Below are 18,754 nucleotides of genomic sequence, written 5' to 3'. Positions count from 1 at the left end.
CAGAAATACCAATTCGAATCTGGTTAAAATTAATTTAATGTGTTATTGAACCAATTGCACTCTATGGCAGTGAGGTGTGGGGTCCACTTACAAAACAAGACTTTACCCAATGGGACAAAACACCCCATTGAGACCCTGCATGCAGAGTTCTGTAAGATTATCCTACATGTCCAGAGGAAAACTACAAACAATGATGCAGCAGGGCAGAATTAGGCCGTTACCCACTAATACTAAAAATACAAAAAAGAGCAATTAACTTTTGGACACACCTAAAACGAAGTGACCCCCTCTCGTACCATTATCAAGCCCTGCAGTGCCAAGAGCTGAGGAGCATCAGGAACCCCCTTACCCAGCTGGTCCTAAGGCTGAGTCCACAAACCTGCTCTCTTAACACACCCCAGGAACAGAACACATCACCAATCAGAATAAATCAAATTACTACACAGCTAAAACAAAACTACATCACCTATTGGAAAACACAAACAAAAGCACAGAGCAAAATGCAGTGCTATCTGGCTCTAAATCGACAGTACACCATAGCAGATTATTTGAGCATGGTGACTGATCAACAACTAAAAAGAACCTTGACAAAATACAGACTGAGTGAGCACAGCCTCGCTGTTGAAAAGGGGAGGCACAGGAAAACCTGGCTTCCTGCAGAGCAAAGGCTGTGCTGTCATTGCATCCTCAGTGAGCCTGAAACTGAGTTGCACTTCCTCACCAAATGTGAAAAATACAAATATATTAGAGAAACGCATTTAAAAAAAATTGAACTAATAACTAAAGGTTTTCTTGCACTACCAGATACAGGAAAACTACCAGTCCTACTAGGAGAGGACTCAACAAGCTGTGAGCTAGCAGCAGCCTATGTTGCTGCCTGCCACAGACTGAGGGACAGTGAGTGACAGTCACCTGACATGTTTATGCCATACTATTTGATGTTTTATTTTACGATGATATTTTGTATGTACTATCTGTTTGTAATCCATGTTTATGTTTAATATTGCTTTGGCAACATGTAGAAGTACGTCATGCCAATAAAGCCATTTGAATTGAATTGAATTGAATTTAGAGGGAGAGAGAGAGAACAGAGAGAGAGAGGGAGAGAGAGAGATACAGAGAGAGAGAGAGAGATACAGAGGGAGAGAGAGAGAGACTTGTTAGCGTTAGCAGCTAACATTAGTTAAGGTTTTTAGCGCGATGTGGGGTATACAGGAATGGCGAGGATGCAAAGCATGTTATTCCCCTTCCTCTCTCTCTCTCTCTCTCGTCTTCTCTCTCCCTCTCTCTCTCTCTCTCTCTCTCCTCTCTCTCTCTCTCTCTCTCTCTCTCTCCCTCTCCCTCTCCCTCTCTCTCTCTCTCTCTCTCTCTCTCTTCCTCTCTCTCTCTCTCTCTCTCTCTCTCTCTCTCTCTCTCTCCTCTCTCTCTCTCTCTCTCTCTCTCTCTCCCTCTCTCTCTCTCTCCCCCCCTCCTCTCTCTCTCTCTCCTCTCTCTCTCTCTCTCTCTCTCTCTCTCTCTCTCTCTCTCTCCCTCTCTCTCTCCCCCCCCCTCTCTCTCTCTCTCTCTCTCTCCCTCTCTCCCTCCCTCTCCCTTAGAGACATTGGAATGAACCTCTCTTCCCTTTGCTCCCCTTCTTCTAGGTCCGCTGGTCTGACATCGGTGGGATGGAGGATGTGAAGCTGAAGCTGAAGCAGGCGGTTGAGTGGCCCCTGAAGCACCCTGAGGCCTTCACCCGCATGGGCATCCAGCCCCCCCCGCGGGGTCCTGCTGTACGGGCCCCCCGGCTGCTCCAAGACCATGATCGCCAAGGCCCTGGCCAACGAGAGCCAGCTCAACTTCCTGGCCATCAAGGTGAGCTGCTTGTATTATTACGTGGAATAAACATATTGTGGCATTTTTTTTATCAGCCAAACAGTGAAACACATGAGTCACATGTGCACACATGTATAAAAAATAGAACATAGTTTACTATCTGTTTCCATGGCCATAGAAAGAGTAGGATCAGTTTATCATCAGAGACACAGGAGCGTCTGACCAGAAAGTGACCAAGAGCTCTGGTCAGACTTACAAGCAGGGCTGTTGTACCCAATGTCATCTTTTAACATTCAAAGCTTCGATTGAAGTAGGGCTGTCTTAAATACTTCGAAGCTTCGAAGCTTCGTTCGATGGCACAAGCTTCGAACATTAAAAAAAAAATCGAAGTTAAAAAAAAAAAAAAAAAAAAAAAAATCATTTTTTTTTTTTTTATTATTTTTTTACTTCGCTGTGTGTGTGTGTGTGTGTGTGTGTGTGTGTGTGAGAACTACCCATCCCAGTTAGGACAGCCGAATCCCGTCCAATCTTTCGCCGTCGACTAAAGACTCACTTCTTCAACCATTATCTGAAATGATTAAAAAAAAAAAAGAAAAAAAAATCTAACCGTGACTAACCTGTCATGCACTTGTCCTAATAAACTAACCTACACTGTAACACGCAACACTTTGATAAACATTGTTACTCAGCTGATAAGAGTCGTACCCTTCTTGCTGTCTTGTCGTACAGAACTTGTAAGTCGCTTTGGATAAAAGCGTCAGCTAAATGACTAAATATGTGTGTGTGTGTGTGTGTGTGTGTGCGTGTGTGTGTGTGTGTGTGTGTGTGTGTGTGTGTGTGTGTGTGTGTGTGGAGGAAAGTAACCCAGTTCAGCACTGCCCAAATTATATCATCACTATTGCCTGTTTGAAGGATATCATCCTCAAATACATATACACCTACATGCCTTGTAGAATTCCACACATAAGAAAGAAAGATACTGGGATGAATAAACAAAATAGGAAATAAAATTTAGATAAGGTGCTACTGAGATGTTTTGGTGAGTTCTTAGTTTTTTTGTGGAAGTTGCCCTTCTTAAAAATGCATGAACATTCACTGATAATTGGTCTGTAGTGGAGTCTACAAGGTCTACATTGCCGGACCATGTAGAATCCGGACCTTGTAGACTCACATAATTCTGTGCATAGTTTAGTCTACACAGGCCATATTTCAAATAATCAAAATCTTACTTCATTCATCTTAAACATTCTTGATTTGGGGGATTGGTAGTTCCCATGAAATCTGAAGTTGTTCAAACGACAACAGCGATCCACCTTGAATTAAATCACACAGCCGAGTGAAACCTTGTTGGCTCAGTCACGAAAGGGGCTACTTAATTAATTAATCCAACCCACTTTATTTATAGAGCACATTTAAAAACAACAAAGTTTATGAAAGTGCTGTACAAGTCCCACAACATAAGATAAAAAATAAAATTAAAATTAAAAAAATAAATAAAAGAAAAATGATTTTTTTTCTTTTTTTTTTGTTTTTTTTGTTTTTTTTTTCGAAGCTTCGAATTAAAATCGAAGCTCGCCCCCGAAGCTTCGATTGCCAAAAAAAGCTTCGAAGGTCAGCCCTAGATTGAAGTATATATATATATTTTTTTTTATTAAATACTCAATTTGAATAAAGTGATTAATCTGATTAAATGAGTATTTTTCTTTTATTAAATCAACTTTCTTTAATGAATATAACTCATCAGTTTCGTCAACATAAAAGGGGTAGGATTAATAAGTGTATACTTCTTCCTACTCCTTTTCGAACATGTAAATTGAGTTATGTTTTGCTTTTGTTTAGTTATTTATTTTGTTTGAGTTATGTTTTGATTTTGTTTAGTTATTTATTTTGTTTGTATTCATTTACATGTTCGAAATAAAGATTTCAAATCAAATCAAAAACATAAATAATCCAATAAGGGCACGGTTGGTATGAAAGTGATGGTGACGTCTTATAGTATAATATTAGTGTATCCTAATCTTTAACTGCAACTGTGAAGAAAACCCCCATTGGTTGAAACAGATTGAATAGACACAAAAAAAAATCAAATGTTTATTTAGAATTCGAATGTCAACATTATGATCGAAGCTTCGAAGCATTCGGTACAGCCCTACTTACAATATATACATAATTGACATCACGTACATAAGATGACAAATTAATAACAGATCTGGCAAGAAGAAAGGTAAACAAAAATGCCCTAGTGAGAAAATTAAAACAAAAGATGGGTCTAGGGCAGGGGTTCCCAAACTTTTTCAGCTCGAGACCCAAAAGAGAAATTTGGTGTTTCCCCGGGATCCAAACTTACAAAAATACATCATGAATTGCCATAACATACATTTATAAACTCCTGATAAAGAACACAACAAACCATGAATTTCAAATGTATATGAAATGTATTTATTTAATTATAAAAGTACATCACAGCAATAATCAGAGTGTAATGTTAAGTTGCTCACCACCTCATAACATATACATACAATTTTGTAACACTTTTAAAAACAAACATGTTCTACTCTCCTTTCTATTTCTCACCCCTTTTTCAACTCTCCATTTCTTACCCCCCCCCCCTCCGTCCCTCAACCTTAAACCCCAACATTGAGCAACATTCTGATTAATTTGTACTGACTTATTTAAAAATTCTACTGACCTGACATCATGATAGAAAGGGTATAATATTTCATCTATGGCACAATGAAATCTAATGAGAGGTATGTGGCTGGTTGAAAAGTGCTATTCTGAGGTCATGCTGAGCATTTAGTCTGTTTCTGTATTTGTTTTTCAGGTATGCTAGAGTAGAAAACCCAGATTCACATAAGTATGTGGTGCCAAACGGAATCAACACATCTACAGCTTTTTTATGAAAAAAAAAAAAAAAAAATTGATTTATATTTTTTTATTTTTTTTACTTTTTGTTGGCGACCCAATAAAAACGGGTCCGCGACCCATTTTGGGTCGCGACCCAGAGTTTGGGAAACGCTGGTCTAGGGGCTTTGTTATATTATCATACTGGCAATCGCGTCTCGCTCTTCGCCATTATGAGATAACCTCTTATCTCCTTGCACATATTGTGCACACGAAACAAACAAATGCACTCACATGCACGTGACCAGGCCACGCCCCCGCGTCCCACTATATGACGCCGGACATGGTCACACTCAACCTTCCTCTTTTTGTTTCCAACACGGAAGTAGCAGTGCACTCCCAGGGCTGTACGCTAAGCTTTTTCACTAGGGGCACACTTGCCCCTAAATGAGAAATTTAGGGGCAAAAAATATTTTTTAGGGGCACATTTTTTAATAACAATTTTACCATTATTTATATCGATTGTTTTTGATTAAAAAAAATAAAAATTATTTTATATAATTCTTTTTTTAATAAAATATATATATTATATAATCATACTTGTAGTTGTATTATCTGCGAGACATCGCCACCACGCAACAAGTCTAAATGCTCGCTATATGCAACCAGCTCCACTGTCTGTGTGTACTGAGTAGCCTCCAGCTACGGCCAGGATTCTCCGGAGCTGCAGCTGGACCCTATACTGTAGCCTCCAGCTACGGTCAGGATTCTCCGGCGCTGCAGCTGGACCCTATACTGTAGCCTCCAGCTACGGCCAGGATTCTCCGGCGCTGCAGCTGGTCCCTATTGACTATATTCAGCGTGCCCTCAGCTCGAATACGCATCGACTCAGTGTTATAAGACAGGCCGACAGCCTTTTTTTTCTTTTTTTTTGTATAGGTAGGGGAGTGAGTCTAACGTGTATATTACTACCTTCTTTGTTATTATTAGTATTATTATTATTATTATTAACTACTTGTTTTCTTCTTGTTTTTCTCGTTTCATTATTTGTTTTCCATTACTAAAATTCTCCTCAGACTAAACTTACTATAGTTTACTATAATACTTAACAGATGATATAGACAATATCACACATTCATATTCACCATCTTTTGATGGTTAAATAAAATGCTACTATAGGCGATATTATCAGTACTACTTATTATTGCTGTTTCTTATTTGTTTTTACTTTCACTCAAAAACACTAATTATTTAATGGTGATACCAACAATGTTAAAGTAATTTTCATACTTTTGGCCAATATCCCTTTTATTTTACCTGTTGCTCTTCATATTTATTTTTTCTTCAGTTATTCTTTTCATTTTTTTTATTTTTATTTAACCTATCCATCTGCATAGTCCATCATAGGATTAATCTGGGTGGTGCAGTTCTGCGGGGCCTCTCTGTGCAGAGGGACATAGTTAAGCTATCTAAGTCTACTTATTAATTGGTTAAACACAACGTTTTTTAACATTCTTTTCATCAATTTGACAAATGTCATAAAGATATGTTCAAACTGAATAGTTGCTCAGACACCTGTTAATCAATACTGTTTACTCCAATTGCACAGAGAGCCGACCAGCACACAGCCACCAACTGGGACATGAGGAGATGAGCTTCCTTTTGCAGCTAGGTCACAACCCTGTGTTAGATATACGGGGTGGGGAGGATCTACGTGGGAGGGGCACCAATCACCTTTGTTTTTTCTTGTTTTGTTTTTTTTGTTCTTTTAGTTTTTTTGTACTGTTTTTTTACTATATTTTTTTTTTTTTTTAAACTTCATTTTTTTTTAACGTTTATCGCTTTTCTGGTCAAGCATGACCGACAGATGTAGGGTGAAACGGGACAGAGAGCAGGGGAAGACATTCGGCAAATGACGGCGAGTCCGGGAATCGAACTCGGAGTCAACCAGGTCCGTGACGCAGTACGGTATTCCGCGACGCAGCGCGGTACATGGTGTGCTACTGGAGCACCCCTGTTTTTTTAATATTCTTACATACTTTTTTTTTTTAAGATGGGGTGGGTTATATGGGCCTTTTTTCTTCTTTTTATGTTCGTACTTTGGGCATCTCGTCAACAAAGACCAAATTTAGGTTATCTATTAGTACAGATTCATATACTTTTGAATTATTTTACTTCATATTATAAATGTCGTCTTTAGCTATTTTTTCATGGAACGTTAAAGGTCTTATCAATTCCATTAAAAGGGCTAGCTGTCTTGATACTATATCAAGAAATCGAGTTGAAATTGCCATGTTACAAGAAACGCACTTGCTTGAAAGAGATATGCACAAATTAGAAAATCAGCGTTATAAAGTGGCTTCTTCTGCTTCAGCTTTGAATAAAACCAAAGGGGTTGCTATAATCATTGATAAAAAATGCAAAATTACCATCATAGGCAAAGGCAGTGATCAAAAAGGAAGTATAGCTTTTCTAAAATGTATTCATAATGGTAAAAGAATTGCGTTTATTAATGTCTATGCACCCAACTGTTATGAACCAGACTTTTTTCAATCATTGAATAAAGTACTAATGGAACTAGCTGATTTCCAGTTGAGTATTGGGTCAGATATGAATTCTGTTTTGGATCATACCTGGGATAAATCTAAAGCAGTTAATCATAATGCTCGCTCGACAAACGCTTTAAAGCACTTGCTATCTGACTTTAATCTGATTTATATTTGGCGGGTTCATAATCCAGGCAACAGGGAGTATACCTTTTTCTCGAATAGACATCTATCATTTTCCCGTATTGATTTAGTTTTAACACTTTGGGTGCCGGGAAACGCTTAAACACGTCATTCCCGGCCATGCTCAAGTTGCCGAAGACGCTTTACAGCGTCTTTAATATCAATATTTCAAAAATCTGGGATCGGATTCATATGTCCCCTCCGCTGGCCTGAGATCCACCAGGAGGACCCACTGAGCTCTCTGGCGGTTCAGGAGCGCCATCTGGTGGCCGATCGGCGCAATCGCTTAACAGGAAGTGCCGTAGAGGTTGTGCTGGACGGCCGTATTACTTCCGGGCACTCGCTAATAGGTCCCGGGACTCGATCTCGACACACTACATAGCGATCGATTGCCAATAACTCGATAAACAACATGATTTGGACTTATATACCATTATACAAGCTGGAGATGGACCGGGTAAATCTACATCCCATAATGATAACATTTCTACTCTACGATGATCGCCCAACGGCGCGCGGAGACTGGGGTGAGTTTTAGCGTGTAAAGTTACCGTCTTCGATACTAACTGCTATTATCAACATTTGACCCACATTAGATGATTGGTATAACGCTGCCATAAAACTGTATTGCATCATCAATATAATGTATTTGGGGCTATAGATCACGTTCTGGAGAAAGCTGCAGAAAGAGATGAAAACATACTTATACATTAGACCATACTTTACTATGAATATGTGAATGAAAAAGTTTAACGTTGCTACACAATGAACAATACATATAGGACTTTGAATGGGCCCTAATAATGGCAATGTAGCAATAGAATTTAAAAAGTTATAGCCCTGCAAAGAAGGGGACTTTCTCTATAGACAAATAGAGCCGGCAACCTACGGTTGATAATGAATTTAACCCATGGCAGCCAAAGTGTTAATATCAGCATCCTTATTTTCAGATGTCAACAAATTTGAAATCCGACCTATGAGTTTATCAGATCAAGTTTCAAGTTTCAAGTTTCAAGCATGCCTATTTCTGTCAATTTCAATTCAGCCAGGCTAAGAAAAAGGCCACCAGATGGCGCTTTAACTGCTCTTTTTGGATAATCCAGCATTCTGTGAGCAATTTCAGTCTGAGCTAGCCCAATCTTTATTGATTAATAATAACTCTGTGGATGTTTTCAGGATACTTTGGGACGCCACTAAAGGCTTTGTCAGAAATAATGCTATTACTTTCTCTTCAAGTCTTAATAAATCTCAGCTAAAACGAATATCGGAATTAGAAACCATGCTGTCTACCTTGGACCTATCTCAACAGAGGCATTACTCTCAGCAGACTGCCGCCACACTAGCCAATGTTAAGAGTGAACTAAACGATCTTATCAGGAAAAGAGCCGAATCCTCCATCCATAAAGGTAGAGTAAATCAATACTTTCATGGTAGTCGACCGAGTCAAATGCTGGCCAACAAACTACGCAATAGTGATCTTGTAGGAAATATTACTACTGTTACATCAGAAAATGGTGAGCTGCTTACAGATCCAAAATTAATCAATACAAGATTTGCTAAATTTTATAATGATTTATATACTACAGAAGGCGAGCGCTCCTCGGAAGAGATTGAATCTTTTTTAAGTGGCCTTAACCTCTCTGTTTTGTCACCAGTTGAATCAAGTTTAAGGGGTGCTCCTATATCATTACAAGAACTCAAAACATCTCTGGAAACTATGAATAAAGGCAAGTCTCCAGGGTGGGATGGCATTCCCCCTGAATTTTATTTGAGGTTCTGGGACGTTTTAGGCCCACTACTACTTGAAATGATTAATATATCCATATCTAAAGGCTCCTTAGGGAGAGACGTGAATATGTCCCTAATCTCTCTTTTATAAAAAAAAAAAGGTAAAGATCCAAACCAGTGTTCTAATTGGCGCCCTATTTCTTTAATTAATACAGATGCCAAACTATTTTCTAAAGTATTATCTTGCCGTCTTGAAAAGTTCTTACCTAAACTGATTCACCCAGATCAAAGTGGTTTTGTTAAAAAAATACTTTCGTCTGATAATTTGCGACGTCTCCTTCACATTGTCAACTCCGCCTTTCATGCTAAAGTGTCGTCAGCTGTTCTCTCTGTTGACGCAGAAAAGGCCTTTGACCGTCTGGAGTGGATCTATCTTTGGGCTGTACTGAAACATATGGGACTAGGTCAAAATTTCATAAATATGGTAAAAATAATATTTTCTTTTCCAATTGTGGCATTCATGTACTTGCCGATGTTATGGATGACAATGGTTTAAGATCATTCTCAGATCTGAAAGAGTCATATAACTTACCTGGCACCTAATTTTTTTTATATTTACAGCTCCGTTCGGCAATGCGAGCCTATGGAGTTCCATGGACCAAACCAACTACTCACCCCTTAGTTACTTTCTCTAAAAAAAACTGCAGGTCTGTCCAAAGGTCAAGTTTCTATAATTTATAAAGATCTATCACAAAGATGTACTTTGTTAATACCCGTTATCCAATCGTGGAGCACAGAATTGGGATTAGAACACCATCAATCTATCAATTGGACCAGCGTTTGGGGAAATATTATTATGGCATCACGAAACCCAAATCATCAGCAGATTAATTTCAATTTTGTCCATAAAACATATTTAACCCCCCAGAAAGCTTATAGAATGAGACGTGCTATTTCACCAAACTGTACACTTCTTTTACACATATGATGTGGGAATGCCCCACAGTCAAAAGTTTCTGGGAACAGATAACTAAGTATCTATCTAAAGTATTACAAAAACACATTCCCTGTTGTCCCAAATTATTTCTCCTTAATGATGATGATTCTTTAGCTTTAAGTATTGTTCAGAGACGATTTTGGTGGCAGGAAGTACCGCTGCAAAAAAAGATTTGGCACTGCGATGGCAAGCTCCACATTCTCTGCCCTTTAATCACTGGAAACAGCTGATGTTGTAACAATGGAGCTTTCTACAGCTAGATTAAATGGTGCAAACTATCAAACAATAGATAGCTGGAACCATATTCTCTATCAAGTTAGGACCTCTACTATATTTGCTCAATTCTTTTTCTTTTCAGGCCTATGACGGGGTGGGTTGGGGCGTATTATTATTATTATTTTTTGTCAACGGTGGTTGGTGCAGGGGTTTGGGGGTAGGATTTTTATTTTAAATGAGGCAAGGGGCAAGCCAATGCTTGTAGTTGGAAAAGAATTTAAAAAATTATGTTTCATGTGCATTGTATGCCTGTACCTGTGCCTTTCATCCAAAAATGGCATAAAAATAATGGAAAAAAAAACAAGGCCGACAGCCTTGGCGGCCGAGGGATCGGCTATATTAGATGGGCACGCCCTAAAAAAAACGTCGCCGTCTAGCTGTGTCTAGCTCGCTCTCCGGTCACTCCCCCCCGCTACGCTACGGGACACAGGGCTCTGATTTGTTCCCTTTGGCTGCGGGCAGCGTGCCTTCAGCGAAGCGCAAGCGGCCCCACGTTTCGCTTCTCATGGGGACAGGGGCTGAGACCCAGTTGCTGGCTAGGCCTGGGTCTGTCTATGAGAATGCTGTGCTGTCGAGCGGCTCCCACACCACACGTTCTGCGTCTGTGTTTGGTGAGCCTGGTGTTGTGACTGTCAACGACGAAGGTTGTCAGCGGGGGAACTCGAGGCCCAGGGGGTCGATCTATCTATCTATCTATCTATCCATCTATCCATCTATCCATCTATCCATCTATCCATCTATCCATCTATCCATCTATCCATCTATCCATCTATCCATCTATCCATCTATCCATCTATCCATCTATCCATCTATCTATCTAAGTAGGCAGTGTAAATCAAGGTGCAGATGTGGGTCTGTATGCCCTCTCTGTTATATTTGCATTACTATAAATATACTGAGTAAGTAAGTATACAGTATACACGGGTGCAGTATGCATAAGGTTGGTATGGCGTGATATACGTTTAGGTGCGAGTCACACACTGATCTTACAGTTTAGCACCTATACCATATCTTATATAACTGTACCTATAACATATCTTTTATAACTGTACCTGTACCTATAACATATCTTTAGCACCTATACCATATCTTATATAACTGTACCTGTACCTATAACATATCTTTAGCACCTATACCATATCTTATATAACTGTACCTGTACCTAGAACATATCTTTAGCACCTATACCATATCTTATATAACTGTACCTATACCTAGAACATATCTTTAGCACCTATACCATATCTTATATAACTGTACCTATACCTATAACATATCTTTAGCACCTATACCATATCTTATATAACTGTACCTATACCTATAACATATCTTTAGCACCTATACCATATCTTATATAACTGTACCTATACCTATAACATATCTTTAGCACCTATACCATATCTTATATAACTGTACCTATAACATATCTTTTTTTTTGATCCACTTTTTCTCCCATTTTTCTATATTTTCTCCCATCCCAATTTCGTATCATCCAATTCAACCCTCCCCTGTCACGAACGCTGTTTCTTGCCTCCCACAAGCCGGCTGCAATGTGGACTAAGTCATACATAGCACAAGTCCCCTCCGGTACTTGAGGTAACAGCAGTCGCATCTTTTCACCTGCGCAGCTCGATCTCTCAGTGGCGAGGAGTAACGCGTGGGAGGCTCACGCTGCCCCCGACACTTCCTGATTCTACTGCGCAGGCGCACCAACCGACCTGTAGGAGTCGCTGTCCACAACGTTCGATCCCCACCCTTCAGTTTTCCCTCCCCGTAATACGGCCAATGTGTATTACTGCGGACGACCAGCTAAACTGAAAACAATGTGGAGAGCTGGATTCGAACACGCGAATCCTAGCGTCTCCACACTGGTGGCGAGTGCCTTGCCCACTACACCACCTAGCCGCACCTATAACATATCTTTAGCACCTATAACACCAGGAAGAATAGCTTTTGTCAAGTGCAAAAGCTAATGGGGATCCTAAATAAACATAAACATAAACATACATTTACATTTACATTTAGTCAGTTAGCTGACGCTTTTATCCAAAGCGACTTACAGGTTCTGTACGACAAGTCATCAGGAAGAGCACAACTCTATCAGCTGAGTAACAATGTTCATAAAGTGTTGAGTGTTACAGTGTAGGTTAGTTTATTAGGAAGTGCATGACAGTAAGGTTAGTTAGGGTTAGATTTTTTTGTTTTTTGCCATATACCATATCTTTAGCACCTAGAACATATCTTTAGCACCTAGAACATATCTTTAGCACCTAGAACATATCTTTAGCACCTAGAACATATCTTTAGCACCTAGAACATATCTTTAGCACCTAGAACATATCTTTAGCACCTAGAACATATCTTATATAACTTTACCTAGAACATATCTTTCAATTCACTTTCAACTATACTATATATTGGATATAGTATAATATATAGACAAGCACTGCAGACAGACAGGGGGACATGTGGGGGTGAAAGGGGGGCAGACAGACAGACAGACAGGGGGACATGTGGGGGTGAAAGGGGGGCAGACAGACAGACAGGGACATGTGGGGGTGAAAGGGGGGCAGACAGACAGACAGACAGGGACATGTTGGGCTGAAAGGGGGGCAGACAGACAGGGGGACATGTGGGGGTGAAAGGGGGGCAGACAGACAGGGACATGTGGGGGTGAAAGGGGGGCAGACAGACAGACAGGGACATGTGGGGGTGAAAGGGGGGCAGACAGACAGACAGACAGGGACATGTGGGGGTGAAAGGGGGGCAGACAGACAGACAGACAGGGACATGTGGGGGTGAAAGGGGGGCAGACAGACAGGGGGACATGTGTGGGTGAAAGGGGGGCAGACAGACAGACAGGGGGACATGTGGGGGTGAAAGGGGGGCAGACAGACAGACAGGGACATGTGGGGGTGAAAGGGGGGCAGACAGACAGACAGACAGGGACATGTGGGGGTGAAAGGGGGGCAGACAGACAGGGGGACATGTGGGGGTGAAAGGGGGGCAGACAGACAGACAGGGACATGTGGGGGTGAAAGGGGGGCAGACAGACAGACAGACAGGGACATGTGGGGGTGAAAGGGGGGCAGACAGACAGGGACATGTGGGGGTGAAAGGGGGGCAGACAGACAGACAGACAGGGACATGTGGGGGTGAAAGGGGGGCAGACAGACAGACAGACAGGGACATGTGGGGGTGAAAGGGGGGCAGACAGACAGACAGGGGGACATGTGGGGGTGAAAGGGGGGCAGACAGACAGACAGGGGGACATGTGGGGGTGAAAGGGGGGCAGACAGACAGACAGGGACATGTGGGGGTGAAAGGGGGGCAGACAGACAGACAGGGACATGTGGGGGTGAAAGGGGGGCAGACAGACAGACAGGGACATGTGGGGGTGAAAGGGGGGCAGACAGACAGACAGGGGGACATGTGGGGGTGAAAGGGGGGCAGACAGACAGACAGGGACATGTGGGGGTGAAAGGGGGGCAGACAGACAGACAGGGGGACATGTGGGGGTGAAAGGGGGGCAGACAGACAGGCATGGGGACATGTGGGGGTGAAAGGGGGGCAGACAGACAGACAGGGACATGTGGGGGTGAAAGGGGGGCAGACAGACAGACAGGGACATGTGGGGGTGAAAGGGGGGCAGACAGACAGACAGGGACATGTGGGGGTGAAAGGGGGGCAGACAGACAGGGGGACATGTGGGGCTGAAAGGGGGGCAGACAGACAGACAGACAGGGGGACATGTTGGGGGTGAAAGGGGGGCAGACAGACAGACAGACAGGGGGACATGTTGGGGGTGAAAGGGGGGCAGACAGACAGACAGGGGGACATGTGGGGGTGAAAGGGGGGCAGACAGACAGACAGACAGGGGGACATGTGGGGGTGAAAGGGGGGCAGACAGACAGACAGGGGGACATGAGCCGTTGTCTGTCCCCCTCTCACCCCTTCCCCCCCTCTCTTTCACCCCCCCTCCCTCTCTTTCACCCCCCCTCCCTCTCTTTCACCCCCCCCCCCTCTCTCTTTCACCCCCCCCCCCCCCCGCACACAAAGGGACAGAGCAAACACAGGACTGAGAAGAAGCAGGGAGATATTTCCTCTGGTCACGATGTCGTCAGACCCCGACTGCTGGCTTCCTCCTCTGAGTCCGGCCCCTATAGACCTCCTCGTCCGACCTCTGACCCATGTTTGTCCTCCTTCATTCATCGTCCCATCCTCTCCGTCTGCCCCCCTCCCCCCCACTACCCCCCCTCCCCCCACTCCCCGCCTGTCCGAATTGATTGATCAGCTTTTGCCCAATTGTCGATCGGCGAATATTATTTGAAAGCTTGTCGCTTTGCATGACAGAAGCTTTCGACGAGCCTCGTTAAGCTGCCGGCAAATGTTGACTTTTCTACACTTCCTTCCTCGGGGTGTCATGGTGTCATCTAGGGAACGACGGCTTTGTAACCCTTTCACTGCCACACGACAGAAGGTTAGCCCTTTACTATCACACAACCGACGGCGATGCTCCATCATTAGCATCATCCGCGGAGCTAATGATGCTAATGATGGAGCATCGCCGTCGGCTGTGTGATAGTAAAGGGCTAACCTTCTGTATTGTCACAGTGAAAGGGTTAACCGGCTGTCGTGTGGCAGTGAACGGGTTCAAATGGTTTCTCTTGAGTTTGCTCCTAATATCAAGCCGACTAGATCTCATGTTCTGTTGGATCTCATGTTCTGTTGGATCTCATGTTCTGTTGGATCTCATGTTCTGTTGGATCACCTGGTTCTGTTGGATCTCATGTTCTGTTGGATCTCATGTTCTGTTGGATCACCTGGTTCTGTTGGATCACCTGGTTCTGTTGGATCACCTGGTTCTGTTGGATCTCATGTTCTGTTGGATCACCTGGTTCTGTTGGATCACCTGGTTCTGTTGGATCTCATGTTCTGTTGGATCACCTGGTTCTGTTGGATCTCATGTTCTGTTGGATCACCTGGTTCTGTTGGATCTCATGTTCTGTTGGATCACCTGGTTCTGTTGGATCACCTGGTTCTGTTGGATCACCTGGTTCTGTTGGATCACATGGTTCTGTTGGATCACATGTTCTGTTGGATCTCATGTTCTGTTGGATCACCTGGTTCTGTTGGATCTCATGTTCTGTTGGATCTCATGTTCTGTTGGATCTCATGTTCTGTTGGATCACCTGGTTCTGTTGGATCTCATGTTCTGTTGGATCACCTGGTTCTGTTGGATCACCTGGTTCTGTTGGATCACCTGGTTCTGTTGGATCTCATGTTCTGTTGGATCACCTGGTTCTGTTGGATCTCATGTTCTGTTGGATCTCATGTTCTGTTGGATCTCATGTTCTGTTGGATCACCTGGTTCTGTTGGATCTCATGTTCTGTTGGATCTCATGTTCTGTTGGATCTCATGTTCTGTTGGATCACCTGGTTCTGTTGGATCACCTGGTTCTGTTGGATCACCTGGTTCTGTTGGATCACCTGGTTCTGTTGGATCTCATGTTCTGTTGGATCTCATGTTCTGTTGGATCACCTGGTTCTGTTGGATCTCATGTTCTGTTGGATCACCTGGTTCTGTTGGATCTCATGTTCTGTTGGATCTCATGTTCTGTTGGATCACCTGGTTCTGTTGGATCTCATGTTCTGTTGGATCTCATGTTCTGTTGGATCTCATGTTCTGTTGGATCACCTGGTTCTGTTGGATCTCATGTTCTGTTGGATCTCATGTTCTGTTGGATCACCTGGTTCTGTTGGATCTCATGTTCTGTTGGATCTCATGTTCTGTTGGATCTCATGTTCTGTTGGATCTCATGTGTTGGTCAGTTGAGGCCTTTCTCAGCCCAATCAAATCAAATGACGATGATGATGATGATGATGATGATGATGATGATGATGATGATGATGATGATGAATAGTTTATTTTCGGTCTTTGTTTACAGATCATTATCAATCAAAAACACACTTGTGTGGACTTTCAAAAGGAAAAAATCACAAATGTACATATTCAGAGTAAGTTCACACACAATCCAAACTCAATGACCGAAAAAGGGATAGGCTGAAGCACATGCTTATTTTTGCCTATTTACATTTACATTTAGTCATTTAGCTGACGCTTTTATCCAAAGCGACTTACAAGTTCTGTACGACAAGCCATCAGGAAGAGCACAACTCTATCAGCTGAGTAACAATGTTCATCAAAGTGTTGAGTGCTACAGTGTAGGTTAGTTTATTAGGACAAGTGCATGACAGTATGGTTAGTTAGGGTTAGATTTTTTTTTTTTTTTTTTTTTTTTTTTATTCAGATAATGGTTGAAGGAGTGAGTCTTTAGTCGACGGCGAAAGATTGGACGTGTTTCGGCTGTCCTAACTGGGGTGGGTAGTTCATTCCACCATTGTGGGGCAAGGACTGAGAATAGGCGACTTCTCTTTGATGACCCTCCCGGAGCTTGGATAGGAGTAGGTCTGAGGCGGCCAGAAGATGCAGAGCGTAGGGGTCTTGAGGGTGTGTAGTTAGAGACCATTGACCGGAGGTAGGCGGGAGCGGTTCCCTTTGCCGCACGGTATGCTAGGTCAAGGGCCTTGAAGCGGATTCGTGCAGCAATGGGGAGCCAGTGCAGGTCCCTAAGAAGTGGGGTGACATGGGCCGACTTCGGTAGGTTTGAGATCAGGCGGGCCGCTGCGTTCTGAATGAGTTGAAGAGGCTTAGTGGCAGTGGCCGGGAGGCCAGCGAGCAGTGCGTTGCAGTAGTCGAGGCGGGAGATGACTGTTGATTGGACGAGGAGTTGGGTGGCTTCTTTTGTCAGGAAGGGGCGTATCCTTCTGACGTTGCTCAGGAGGAATCGGCAGGTTCTGGTTGTCGCTGCGATGTGAGCAGAGAAGTTCAACTGGTCGTCGAGGACAACACCAAGGTTCTTGGCGGTCGGGGACGCGGTCACAGCTGCATTCTCGACTGTGATGGAAAGGTCGGTCAGGGGGGAGGATTTGGCCGGCAGGTGGAGCAATTCTGTTTTGCTTAGGTTCAGTTTGAGGTGGTTGGTCGTCATCCAGGCGGAGATGTCGGACAGACAGGCCGAGATCCGCTCAGAGACGTGGATATCTGAGGGAGGGAAGGAGAGGAAGAGTTGAGTATCGTCGGCATAACAGTGGTAGGAGAAGCCATGAGACGTGATAATGTTACCCAGTGATTTAGTGTAGAGGGAGAAGAGAAGGGGTCCTAAAACCGAGCCCTGGGGGACACCCGTCCGCAGGGGGCGGGTGGCCGACAGGGTCCCTCTCCATGACACTTGGTAGGAGCGGTCATTGAGGTATGATGACAACCATGTCAGCGCAGAGCCAGCCACTCCCATTCCTGCGAGGGCCGCGAGGAGGATCTGGTGGTTGACTGTGTCGAAGGCTGCAGATAGATCTAGGAGAATCAGGACAGAGGAGAGGCCTTTCGCTTTTGCTAAGTGAAGTGCCTCTGTGACCGCAATGAGGGCTGTCTCTGTGGAGTGACCAGTCCTGAAGCCTGACTGATTAGGGTCTAGGAGGTCATTCTGTAAGAGATAAGCAGTAAGTTGGTTGGATACAGCACGTTCAAGTGTTTTAGAAAGGAAGGAGAGAAGAGAGACAGGACGGTAGTTGCCTATGACGGTAGGGTTCAGGGATGGTTTTTTTATGAGGGGCGTGACTCTGGCTTGTTTTAGGGAGGTGGGGACCACCCCCGAGTTGAGTGAGGAGTTGATGGTTGCAGTTAGGAATGGGAGGATGTCTGGTGCTATGGACTGGAGGAGTGGGGAAGGTAGCCGGTCCAGCTGGCATGTAGTCGGACGGTTCGACGTTACCAGTGTCAGGGTCTCGGCTTCTGTAATGGGAGAGAAAGATGACAGAGTGAAGGATGAGGTTCTCGATTCAGCATTTGGAATGGGTGGGGGTTGGGAGAAGGAGCTGCGGATGTTCTCCACTTTTTCCTCAAAGAAGATCGCAAAGTCTTCGGCAGAGAAAGATGAGGGAGGGGGGGGTGGGGGGGGAGTGAGGAGGGAGGACATGGTAGCATGCAGTTTGCGAAGATTCTTGGCAGAGGCCTCGATCCTATGGTGAAAGAAAGAAGCTTTGGCATTAGTAATGGTTTTGGAGAATGTTAACAAGAGGTTGTGATATGTGTCGATGTCAGCAGTGAGGCGTGACTTTCTATACTTCCTTTCAGCTGCTCTCAGGACCTGTCTTTGTTCTCTCACTGGATCTGTCAGCCATGGACTGGGTGGGGAACGGCGGGCAGGTTTCTCAACGAGGGGACAGAGCTTGTCGAAGGAGGTTGCAAGGGCTGAGAGGAGGGTGGAGGTTGCCATCTCTGTGGAGAGAGCAGAGAAGGTGTCACTCA

The 18,754-nt window shown here is 43.6% G+C and overlaps 1 protein-coding gene across 1 annotated transcript in view; it reads left to right on the top strand.

Annotated features, from left to right (window-relative positions):
- LOC311247972 (ATPase family gene 2 protein homolog A-like) overlaps nucleotides 1-18,754 on the top strand; it is a gene marked incomplete at both ends in the record, with an annotated part of 69,145 nt that overhangs the window by 22,911 nt on the left and 27,480 nt on the right. Inside the window, 2 exon segments of the mRNA XM_084338943.1 lie at nucleotides 1,641-1,748; nucleotides 1,750-1,851. Coding sequence (XP_084195069.1) covers nucleotides 1,641-1,748; nucleotides 1,750-1,851 — 210 coding nt within the window.

Source organism: Notolepis coatsorum, assembly GCF_963971535.1.
Source record: "Notolepis coatsorum genome assembly, contig: SCAFFOLD_1037, whole genome shotgun sequence".
NCBI classification, from domain to species: Eukaryota; Metazoa; Chordata; class Actinopteri; order Aulopiformes; family Paralepididae; genus Notolepis; species Notolepis coatsorum.
This window is presented reverse-complemented; position numbering and strand designations above follow the sequence as displayed.